Consider the following 12,469-nt stretch of genomic DNA (forward strand, 5'->3'; position numbering starts at 1 on the left):
CAGTTCTTTAATGTTAGAAATCAGGGGGTTGTCTTAAATTCAGAGTCCTCTTCCTTTCAGGTAAATACAGTCTGTATTTAACCTGTATTTTTAAAGAAGGTCGTCTTAAGTTCAGAGTAATCTTTGATTCAGGTTTATATGGTACCTTTGTGTGTGTGTGTGTGTGTGTGTGTGGCTGCACATGTGCAGCATTAAGATATCGGCCAATATGCATAGTATAGCATAAACATTTGTAGCCTAGAGCCCACTTCTTGCATATGACGAAATGGGTTCTGACTGACCCAGGAAAGCTTAAGCCTTATTTAAGGTGCTTTAAGTTTCCTTGCTGTTTAAAACAAAAAAACAAAAACAGGGCGATTACCCCTCGGGATTTGATCTTAAGCCTGTTTACTCAGAAGCTGGTCCCATTCCATCGCATACAATAGAGCTCACTGCTCCTGAATAACTCTGCATTGTTTTGCATCGGGGTAGGTTTTTTGGGGAGCGACCTGTAGTAATTCAGTGGGTCAATAGGGGGTACCATCGAGCCGCAGCCGAAAAGGAGAGCAGGAGAAAACAACGGAAAAGGCCGGGCGCCCTTGCAGGAAGGAAGCTGCTGATCGAGGCAAGGCGCTGCGGAGAGATTCCCGGCGCCCGCTAAGCGCAAGCGCTTCCCAGTCTGCCGCCGCAGCCAGCCGTCCAGGGTGGGCGTCCCGAAGGCACCCAGGAGGGACTCCCCTTGAACTGGCCCGGACAGAGCCCCGCCGCGCGCAGCTGATCCGACCGCAAGAAGTGAGTGGATGGAAACCGAGACAGAATGTCGCCTCGCTTCTTCCGGTACTATTTTGGGGACTCCCCAGAGCTCGGTGGTGATGGTGGTTGTAACCGAGGCCCCACGTTTCTGCATGCAAAGGGTTGCATCGCGGCCGGCCTCAGTCCCCCTGACTGCGGGCGGGATGGGGGGAGGACACTGGCCTACATCACAAGGTTGTTGTTATCTCCCAGCCCAGCTCCCATCTGCAATGTGGGCCTAAAACTGGGCGCTACATCCATAAGTCACCCACCCCACACAGAGACTGCTTCCTTCTCAGAGAAGAGCTGGTCTTGTGGTTGCAAGCATGACTTGTCCCCTTAGCTAAGCAGGGTCTGCCCTGATTGCATATGAATGGGAGACTAGAAGTGTGAGCACTGTGAGATCTTCCCCGCGGGGGATGGAGCCGCTCTGGGAAGAGCAGAAGGTTCCAAGTTCCCTCCCTGGCAGCATCCCAAGATAGGGCTGAGAGAGATTCCTGCCTGCAACCTTGGAGAAGCCGCTGCCAGTCTGTGAAGACAATACTGAGCTAGATAGACCAATGGTCTGACTCAGTATATGGCAGCTTCCTATGTTCCTTCCTATGTTCTTTTTAGACAGCGGGGAGTAATAGGATGTCTCCTTGGGGATATGTTTTTGGGACACTCCTCTTTTTTTTCTTGACAAAGAGTGTTTCCCCCTTTCCCCCCGCATAAATAGGCTTCACACACCAAACGGCAGAACTTGGGAAAGTGGATGAGTGGAAAAGCCGAGGGGGCGAGGGAAGAGTTTCCACTGGGTTTGTTTAGTTTTGTTTTTTTTAAAGGAGGCGGCTCTGGGTTTGGGGGACCCTTCAGAGGATTAAACTGTGTGGCCTTCAGGGCATTGAAGCAATTTGAGAAGTGCTCTAGGGATGTTAATGGGGAAGCCTCCCTCTTCCTTTGGAGGGGCTCCTGCTTTTGAATGGTGGCAGGAGAGGGGAGCTAAAGGGAGATCCCAGGAAATGGAGGAAAACAGGAAGGAGCCTCCAACTTAAAGGAATGGGGTGGGAGCATCCCTGCAGCTGGTCACAGAGTTTCTTACCCCTGAGGAGAGCAGAGGGCTGGTTTCTTACAAAGCCTGACCTCTTCTGCAAAGCCTTTGTCTTAACTCCTTAGTCCCCATTCCCCCAACCAAAATGCAACCCTGATTTAGATTGCAGACTCCTTGGGGTAGTGGACTTCCTTCTTTTTCCTTTTTAAAATTTTATTTTATTGGGTGTATAGGCATTGTATACTACTAGTATCTATCTATCTATCTATCTGTCTATCTATCTATCTATCTATCTAAGGTGTACCCATTGATAATCCCATGAGTGGCAGTTCTTGCGAGAGTTCGCAAGCGAACTGCTGGCAGGGGGAGAGGAAAGCAGCAGCAGCGGAGAACAGGCTTGTGGGGAGAAGGCGGGCGGGCGGGGGGGGGGAGAACTAGAGGCACAGATGTTCTGCGCCCAGCCCAGCTAGTTGATAAGAATTAGCAACCAGTTCACTGCAGCACATTAGGACTTCTTCCAAGTCATTTTCTGCAGTGAAGACAGAAGCTGATTCCTAAAAATAGAAGGAATGTAGCTCAGATAATTTAACCCAGATTAGTTACTCTGAACCATTATTTAATTGCTCCTGTGCACAAAACTAGGTTGGCCAAACATTGAAAGAGTAAAAAAGTCCGCTCTCTAGAACATTGGGATTGTGAACATGACAGAGTGGTTGGTATGCAGTGCAATCCTAACATGTTTTACTCAGAAATAGATCCTGCTGATTTTAGTGGGACTCGCTTCTTAGTAAGTGTGCTTAGGGTTGCAAATGGGGGAGCCATTTTGGGAGGAAAGATGGCCACCCCACACATTCAAGATTAGGTGTGATTGCTCCTCAGGAGCAACTATATGTGATTATCCTACTTTCTGAACAACTAATGTTCATAAATAAGACGGTTGGCGACTGTTGAAAATAACATTTAGCCTAACAAACAGCACCTGTTTCTCTCAAATACTTATATCTCAGGTTAAGATGCAAAACAACAAAGTGGCTTGCAATGTTACATATGGAAAACCAAGAAGATATAATTTAATTAAGTCAAAGACAAAAACAGAAACCAGTAGTGATTTAAATGCAGCCACAACTGAGCCTTATGGGCCACATAGCATCCTTCTAAAAACAATTAAAAGAGAGAGCTGGTTGCATTTCCCTGGATAGGGAATTTTACAGATAGGGTGCCATGTTGCAAACTGTCAGACATTGTGTTGGCTCGGAGAATACATCCACTGGCCCCCTCAAAGTTGTGTGTTTGTGTGTGGGGGAGAAATTGTGTGCATATCACCCCATGGGATGGAGAGAAAGTGTGCATGCCCACGCTCTTCATAAGAAGCTGCCTTATATCAAATCAGTCTATTGGTCCATCTAACTTAGTGTTACACACTGACTGGCAATGATGTTGCAAGGTTTCAGGCAGGAGTCTTTCCCAGCCCTACCTGGAATTGCTAGGGATTGAATCTGGGACCTTTTCTACACACTAACCAGATGTTCTCCTACTGAGCTACAGCTCCATCCCCAGAGAATACTTCTCAAAGTTGCCTTCTCTTGAGTCAGACCCTTGGTCTGTACTCAGTCTTGTCTACACCGAGTGACAGTAGCTTCCCAAGGTTTATTTATTATTTATTATTTATCAAATTTATTATTATTATTTATCAAATTTGTACACCACCCCAAACTTTTGTCTCTGGGCGGTTAACAATAGCATAAAACAAGTTAAAAACATATACAAAAACTTAAAACAATTTTAAAATAAACCAGAGATTAAAACCTAAAAAATTTAAAAAGCTGAGAAAGCTTGGGCGAAAAGATGGCAGTTTCAGATAGGAGTCTTTCCCAGCTTTATGTGGAGACACTGGGAATTGAACCCAGGACCTTCTGCATGCAAAGTAGATGCTCCACCACCAAGCTATAACCCATCTAGAAATAAAAAAATTCACCACAGGAGTAAAGCTCAGATGCAGCATTTGAGAGGAGCAGCAGATGTATCACAAAGGCAGGGCACAAAATTCTCTCACAAAGAGCACAACTGGCCCTCTGTGAGAGATAAGGAGGGCTGCTGAGTAAACCACAAACACATTTCTAAGACTAGGGGGAACTTTCTGAGTCATAGCCCAAGTCTCTTACCTTGAAATGAATTTATATACAAAATCACTCTTCATATGTGGACTTATATTTCACTTTTACTGCCCTTTGGGAAGAAAATGTATTTTGGAGGTGGTCCATCTCCCCGCACCCCCTTCACCATTTCTTATTGTTTAAAAAATCATGTTGTTTCTGTGTCTCTTTATCACAGGAAAAAACACGCCTTGCAATTCAGGAATACCTCCAAGGGATGGTCTTGAACTACTGCTGGAGATCTGAAAATTACAGTGCTTTTCATTTTCATCAAGTAAACCTCACCAACCCTGAATCATATTCGTGGAATGCTATAGTAATTCCAGCCAAGAAGGCCAAAGTGGAATAATTTCCTTCTCTGTATTTTTAGCAAGACCAGGGGTTGGAGAGAAAAGCTGTTTGCCTAGGACCAATTTCCCAGAACTGTCACCCCTAACACTCTGGTTGACTCTTCTCTGGCAGAGCCAGGAGAGAAAGTGATGGAGCAAAAATCTCTAAGTCCAAAGCTAGAAGAGGGACTGGAAGGAGCTGGAAAAGCTACAAATGCAACTCAGCCTCTACTCAGGACAGAGCAACGTGGATGGAGAGCATCACGAGAGGGCAAACGGGAATCCCGCAAGAGGATGCAAGAGCGCTGGGAAGCCCAATGGCAGGAATTTCTGAAGACTCTGCAAGCTCCTCACTTGACATGGCGGGAGCCCCAGCCGTTGGAGACCACGCCATGGGAAGATACCAAGGCCTTTCTGGCCTCCTTTGAGCAAGTTGCCAAAGCCTGTCGGTGGCCTAGAGGAGAGTGGGCAGCCCGACTCCTGCCAGCCCTTAGCGGAGAGGCAGAAGAGGCCTTCAGCCTCCTAGAAGCTAGAGATAAGGAGGACTATGAGAAAGTGAAGGCCGCCATCTTGAGAGGGGATGCCATGAGAAGGGAGACACAGCGCCAGCACTTCAGGCAGTTCTGCTGCCAACAGGTTGAAGAACCATGGAGGGTTTACAGCCAGCTGCAGGAGCTTTGCTGCCAGTGGCTGAAGCCAGAGAAGCACACGAAGGAGCAGATCCTGGAGCTGCTGATCCTGGAGCAGTTCCTGGCCAGCCTGCCAGTAGAAATCCAGAGCTGGATCCGAGCAGGAGGGCCAGACAGCTGTTCCCAGGCTGTGGCCCTGGCAGAGGATTTCCTGATGAGCCAGAGAGAGGCAGTGTCAGGGAAATGGCAGGTGAGGTTTTAGTATAATTCCCAGAGGCCCTCGCAGAATGTGAATTGGGTTATTGGAATAAGTGTGGCTCTTCAGTCAAAAATAATTAGAATTGATTATACATAGCAAATGCTGAAACCCTCCTAACAAGCTGAACTCCTCCTTTTCCTCAATTCCATATAAGGGCATCTCTGGCCTATTCACATAGGATATTCAACACCCGTACAATTTGTGTACAAATTTGTGTACAATGTACACACATTACGATAAATGCACATACAATCTGTCTCTGCATCTGAGAGAATCTCTAGCCAGGTTCACTTAAAATGAACAAGAGGACATGTGTACAAACACCTGAATGCATGAATAGTTTTATTTTATTTATTTATTTATTTATTTATTTATTTATTTATTTGAAACATTTCATATACCGCCCACTCTGGTTTATTTTAAAATTGTTTTAAGTTTTTGTATATGTTTTTAACTTGTTTTATACTATTGTTAACCGCCCAGAGACAAAAGTTTGGGGTGGTGTACAAATTTGATAAATAAATAAAATAAATAAACCTTGGGAAGCTACTGTCACTCGGTGTAGACAAGACTGAGTACAGACCAAGGGTCTGACTCAAGAGAAGGCAACTTTGAGAAGTATTCTCTGGGGATGGAGCTGTAGCTCAGTAGAAGAGCATCTGGTTAGTGTGTAGAAAAGGTCCCAGATTCAATCCCTAGTAATTCCAGGTAGGGCTGGGAAAGACTCCTGCCTGAAACCTTGCAACGTCATTGCCAGTCAGTGTGTAACACTAAGTTGTGGTGTACAAAAACATGCAAATCAAGACAACATTAAAATTACATTCTAAATTAAAAACTAAAGTAACTAACAAAAAAGGGGGGAAAAACCAAATAGGTAAACAACAGGGCAAAAGCCTGGTGAAAAAGAAAAGTCTTCAATAGAGATTTAAAAATCAGTAAGGAAGGGGCTAAACAAATCTGAAGGGGAAGAGAGTTCCAAAGAGGTGGAGCAGCAACTGAAAAGGCCCTTTCACGGGTCCTAACGCCCCGAACCTCTCAGAAATCAGGGACCGACAGAAGGGCCATCTGAGGGCTTCTGTCTGAACAGGGCTTCTGGATGCTTGAAAAAGATGTCTGAGACTCTCGCCTTTGTGGGTTTCCAGTTGACAGAAAGTCCACATTTGTGTTACAGTCACATATAAATGTCTGTCTTCACACAATTACAATTATTTAAATGTGCATTTACCACATTTATATCTATTTACATATTTGTGTTAAATACAATATTGCATTGTGCCTTCTGTTGGAATGTTATGTTGTGCTATGGCTATTCCCTACTTTGCGACTAAAAGAGACAGCATGAGATATGCTGCACTATTTCTTTTCAATCTATAATCAGCCAGAATGATGTCGTTAATTGACAAGTTTGTTAATCACAATTCCAGATAAATATTTGGGCAGGATCAAGACTGTTAGTAATGACTAAGCCCCAGTGAAATAGATGGGACACATAACTGACTTTAGACCCATTAATTTCAATGGGATTTAGTGACTAACACGGTCTGAATCCTGTCCCTTGTTCATGTTTGTTCTGAGACGAGAAGCTTCTCGGAGTTACTTTCTTTGTTTTTCCACAGTTTTGAAAGCTACCAGTGCAAAATAGCAATTTGGGGAGGTGGAGCCAGTCAAAAATGGCAGCTTTTACAAAAGGTTTACCTCAGCGGAACAAGAGATTTTTAGCATCAACCCCCCTGATTTCCAGGTTAATTTTGCCGCAGGGCAGGCGAGGAGTAAGGAAGCCTCTTGATGCAGGGAGCAGGGGAGAAGCTGGAGAGAAATTATGTGAAAGTAAACACAACCCTGAGCACTTGGAAGAGAGAGATTAAATACCATTGCCCCCACTCAGCCAGCCCGTCAGATTTGCACTTTTAGCAGGAGGGGGAGGGAGGGAGAAGCAAGCATACAGGCCTGGAGAATTATTTCAGATAAGCCTGGGAGATACCAGTAGCTCCTGAGCTACCTAACACCTCACCCTGTTCTATGTGATTCCTCCATCCATTTTCAGTGGATTAAGACTCTTCGGTAGTCTTATGTATGTAGTAGTTTTATGTAGCCTAATTTCACATGTTTTTTCAGTGTTTGCAGTACTAATTTCTCAAAGTAAGTTTAAATTGCCTTCTTTGATTTCTGACAGGACACCAGTGCCTTTAGCATGACAGGTCAGAAAATCCATAGGTGTTGCTTTTCCTAGCATGTTGATGCAGTTGTCATGGACAGTAAAGTAAAACCACCCCATCTTTACTTATTTCATTTGATTCAGTTCAGCCTTAAAAAATAGTGACCTACATACCTGTAGATTTTTCACCTGAACTTTAGGCTTGTGTTTTTAAGGATGTGTCCTCTGATTCTTAAGGGAGAGGGTTAGAGAAGGGATTTAAATCTACATTAAAGGTGTCAGTCGCAAATTTGAATAAAGGTAACAATAGATCAGAGAAGTAGCAGCAGACAAGTTGTACCTGACAAGCAGTTTCTTGTTAAGAGAGGAAACTGATGGGGTTGTAGCTCAGAGGTAGAGCGTCTGTCTTGCATGCAGAAGGTCCCAGATTCAAATCCTGGCACTTCCAGGTAAGGCTGGGAAGGAGTCGTGTCTGAAATCCTGAAGAGCCCCTGCCAGTCAGTGTAGACTGTAGACAATACTGAGCTAGATGGATCCATGATCTGACACACTGACAAGGCAGCTTCCTATACAGTGGTCCCTCGACCTACGAACTACTCGACTTACGCTGTTTTCGAGGTACGAACGACAAAAAAGACCGGAAGTCGTTGCCGTTTTAGATGCGGCTTACTCGACCTACGAATTTTTAGATGCGGCTTCCTCGACTTACGAATGTTTTCAGACCTCCGTGGATGCGCTCTTCGACTTACGAAAATTTCGACTTCCGAACGTGCGTTCGAACGGATTAACATCGTAAGTCGAGGGACCACTGTATTTGTAGCAAACAAGGATGATGACATGTTTCTTTGTTATGATTTTGTATAATCATGATCAATTTTAGGATTAAAAAAGGAGTAAATCCAAATGCAGATTCAGGTTGCTCCCTTAGCATAACTCCTGACTCTCTCAAAGTCTAGTTGCTTTTCATGTAAAGCCTGTAATCAATCCTGTGTTTTGACGTCTTAAGCTTTGTCCGTGTCTTAATGCCTGTATAATGCTGTATTTAGAAATTATATAAGTAGACTGGTGTTTTTGTAGAAACCTTTTCTCTTGAGTTCTAATATCTTTTCATTGTTAATACTATATTCTGAGGGAGAACTGGATTCGTACACTGGATGCATTTCCGAAGTTGAAGCTTTGCACACCCTGCTGTTTCCTGTAATGATTTATGGCTAGTCTAAATGTTGAGGTGTGAAAAGCCATCTCATCAGGGCAATCCACAACACTGTGGAGAAAAAAGCACTGGACATGTAGCTGCCTGCTGTGTTGCTCTTAAATGCCCAGGAGTCATAACGGCTTGGGGTGTGGAATTGGCAGATCTGTGTGTGGTAGCACAAGAAGAGCCTTGTTGGATCAGGCCCAAGGCTGCCTACTTCCTGTTTCCCACAGTGGCCCACCAGATGCCTCTGGGACACTATTCCTGCTAACAGAGCAGAAAGACATCTTTGAAAGTGGCAATTCTCTTCTATTTAGCAGGGGGAGAGCAACTGGCCCTATCCAACCCCAGCAGAGCATCCTTTCAGTGGCTGTTGCCAATGTCTACCCCACATTCCTTCTCAGCTTGTCAGCCCTTTTGGGCAGGGAACCATATTATTATTATTATTTCCTATGTAAACCACTTTGAGCACTTTTGTTGAAAAGTGGTGTATAAATATTCGAAGTAGGAGAAGAGTGCATACCCCCTCCCCTGCCGTTGCTCCCTTGCAACTGATATTCAGAAGCTTCCTCCCTCTGTACTTGAAGGCACTGTATAGTCATCAAGAATAGTAGCCATTGATTGAGTTGTCCTCCGTAACCTCAGAACAGCCTTATGAGAACTAGTGAGTGGCTGAATTTGCTCTGTCGGAACACCTGCTAAGTAGGCGAAGAGGCACTTCTCAAAGTGGTGGTTCTCTTCCTTTTAGCTGGCGGAGAGCATTTGGTTCTGTTCAGCCCCTGCACAGCATTCTTCTGATGGCTGTTGCTGGGGTCTCCCTTGTATTTCTTCTCGGGTTCTAAACTGTTTGGAGACAGGGAACCATAATAACAACAATTAATAATTGAATGTCGTTGTTATGTACACTGCTTTGAGAGCTTTAGTTGAAAAGCGGTATATAAATAGTGGAAATAGAATTGGCCCTTTGATTTATACCCCAAAGGGGAAAGGATTCACAGGAGAACATGTCTCTTGCCCAAGCCAGTGACCCTTGCTGTGTGTTCTCCTGGTTCTGAATGGGATTGTTTCTGACTGTTTCAGGGGCCGTCACAGGAGGGGTGTGTGAGTTCTCTGGAGGCGAAGGAGGAACCCTCGGAGACGGCCTTGGGACAGAGCTACAAAGAAGCCAAGCCGAGCAGTGGTGGGGAGGTCAATTTACTGGGTAAGGATTCTTTGAGTTACTGATTGTTTGGTATATTATTATTGTGTTAATGGGATGCTTAGGGTAGCCAGTAGAAGGCTGCCCAAAGCTCCTTGTATTTTTTGCAGTACTGTAGAAGAACAGCAGACTTTGGCAGTTGTAGCTTGCAAGCAATGCTGTTCCACCAGGATTATTTATTTATTTATTCATTCTTTCATTTAGTACAGTGATTCTCAAACTTGGGTCCTCAGGTGTTATTGGACTTCAACTCCCATAATCCCCAACCAAAGGCCACTGAGGCTGGGGATTATGGGAGTTGAAGTCCAGTAACACCTGAGGACCCAAGTTTGAGAATCCCTGATTTAGTATATTTGTCTACCACCCCAAACTTGCATCCCTGAGTGACTTACAACAAGGATTTGCCCCCCACCCAGTCTACAAGAGAAGGCTGAGCAAGAGCTAAATACATACCAAAACATCCCACTTCAATTTGTCTCTACCTGGTTTTTTTGCCTCTGAGTCAGGGGCTTGCTAAAATAATAATGTTCTCCAAGACAGCTTCCTCTTAAAGAAGACTCTTGCAAGACCTGAGTTGCTAGACCAAAGCAGAGCCATTGGAAGTCCTCAGCTCTTCTGCATAGGAGAGGTCCCTCTCCAGTTACCACTGGTACGTCTGGTGGCGACTCAGAGGCGGGCCTTCTCTGTAGCTGCTCCTGAGCTGTGGAATGCACTCCCTGCAGAAATCCGTAATCTGAATTCTTTATTGGCCTTCAGGAGAGCCCTCAAAATCTGTTTGGCCTTGCCTTCTTCCAGGGTTTTTAAATGGTTGTAAATAGCTTTTAATGTTGAAACCTGGTTTTTAAACTGTTCTGACTGTTTAATTGTTGTTGTTTTATGGTGTTTTAAAATCTCTGTTTTAACTGTTAATTGATTTTAATTGTTTTGTTTTAATTGTAAACCGCCCTGAGCCATTTTGGAAGAGCAGTATAGAATCTGAATGAATGAATGAAATAATAAATATACTGATTGGCACATAGCCCAACAACGGGGATCTGCTTTTCATGCAAAAGGGCCAGCTGTGAGCAAGGCCCAGCAAGGAATACTGAGTGTGGGTGTCTGGGTATCATCCTGTAGGGTGCAAGGGAAGCCTGGGCTCCTGGACAGCTGAGCAGGAGAACAAATTTTGGCAGGGGTGCCTTTTCCCATCCCTGCCTCACAAGCAGTCTCTCAAGAGACAGGAAACCTGCACTCCTTTGCACCTTATCACTGTAAGGAGGAAAAAGAGGACTGCTTGCCCATCTAAAATCTTCCTCCTTTTCTTTGCAGACAGTGGAATCAAATGCCCAAGTGATTCCAGTCCAGTGCTTCCTCCAGAAGAACAGGAAATGGCCAGTGCTGGGTTGACTGAGGTACGTGAGATCCTGTTGGGCCGCTTCCCTTGGTGCAAGGCCTCTGAATCCTATTTGCTGGGGAGTAACGGCAGGAGAGGGCAGTTGCTTTAGTGTCTGGCTTGTGGGCTTCCTGGAAGCATCTTTTTGGCCACTGCAGGAAACATGGTGCTGAACTAGATGGGCCTTGGCCGGATCCACCATGGCTCTTAATCCTACAGCTATACAGGAGCTGATGAGGTTCTGATCTCTGTTCCTCAGGACAAGCTGAATTTTCTGACAACACTCCCTGCAACATCGCTATCCATCCTTTGTCTGTTTGGGAGGCATCTTTTAAGATGCATGTGCACCAGACTTGGTAGACCGGAGTCCCAGAGCATTTGTTATACAGCAGATAGTGATCACCTGTAATCCCATCTGCCAGCTGCATGTAGAAGAGGAAATGGTATTGTAGAAGGTAGAGGAAGAATTAAGTGATCATGACTTCCCAGGACCGTTTGCTCCTTCCTGAATACTAGATGTGGGCTGTGCTGCAGGAAACTGGATTTGCTGTCTCTTGGCTTTGGATGGAGGGAAAGGCTGGGCAGTTTTTTGGAGTACAGTGGCTGAGGTGCTTGGAGTGTGTCTGTGTCCACTTCCAAAATGGCAAACTCCAACCTTTTTCTCTCTGGAGTTTGGTTTGGCACTTGGCAACTGAGGCACTCAGATTACCTCTGCAACTCGGATCCCAAACAGCCAGCCCCTATTTTCTCCAGGGGATGGTGTAGCCTTTCCCTGTAGCTGCACACTGACTCTTGCTCCCCAGTTCGAAGCTGGAGAGGAAGGCAGAGACTGTAGTTTTCATCCTCTCCAGTGAGTGGTGAGATGTTTGTGTCATAGTGAAACTGGAACGTGGAACTGTAGGTCCTTGCTGATTTAAAAGATAAGCTGCCATTTTATGAATGCCTTGTTCCCCTGAGATGTTTTTTATTCACCACGGGTGAATGGTTGGGGTGATTAAACCGTGCAAGGGTGATTTCCTGTACTCTTCAGTTGTGCATTTACAAGTGGATTGACAATTGTGCATTTGTTTAATGGTACAGGACTTGAGAGTGAAAGGGTATGATCTTGGGTCTCTGCCGGAACACAGTTTCTTGTTCAGCAGGGACCCTGTTCAGACATCATGTTATAGAAGTGTACAGATGTCTGTACACTTGTACAAGATTTTGTGTGAATGACTGTACCTGCATTCATTTTAAAAATGAACCTGGTGCAGGCCAGGGGTGGATCTTATCTATGGGCAAAGTGGGCAGCAGTCACCTTAAATTTCTCAGTCAGCCATGTAGTCTCTGACTCCATTTTCTATGCCTCCTGTCCTGCCTCCCTCTGTTGTTCCTTGCT

At 45.0% G+C, this 12,469-nt stretch overlaps 1 protein-coding gene across 6 annotated transcripts in view; it reads left to right on the top strand.

Annotated features, from left to right (window-relative positions):
• The first annotated feature begins 504 nt into the window (after positions 1-504).
• Positions 505-12,469, top strand: part of LOC128343599 (zinc finger protein with KRAB and SCAN domains 7-like) — a 38,018-nt gene continuing 26,053 nt past the window's right edge. For 2 of the 6 annotated variants that reach the window (XM_053292956.1, XM_053292957.1), the window contains exons 1-4: positions 505-816; positions 4,133-5,162; positions 9,602-9,722; positions 11,028-11,110. In XM_053292956.1, coding sequence (XP_053148931.1) covers positions 4,434-5,162; positions 9,602-9,722; positions 11,028-11,110 — 933 coding nt within the window. In that variant the 5' untranslated portion in view covers positions 505-816; positions 4,133-4,433. The remainder of the gene's footprint in view (positions 817-4,132; positions 5,163-9,601; positions 9,723-11,027; positions 11,111-12,469) is intronic. The other 4 variants (XM_053292954.1, XM_053292951.1, XM_053292952.1 and 1 more) reach the window with 4 other exon arrangements.

The sequence above is a fragment of the Hemicordylus capensis genome, chromosome 2, assembly GCF_027244095.1.
Source record: "Hemicordylus capensis ecotype Gifberg chromosome 2, rHemCap1.1.pri, whole genome shotgun sequence".
Taxonomy (NCBI): Eukaryota; Metazoa; Chordata; class Lepidosauria; order Squamata; family Cordylidae; genus Hemicordylus; species Hemicordylus capensis.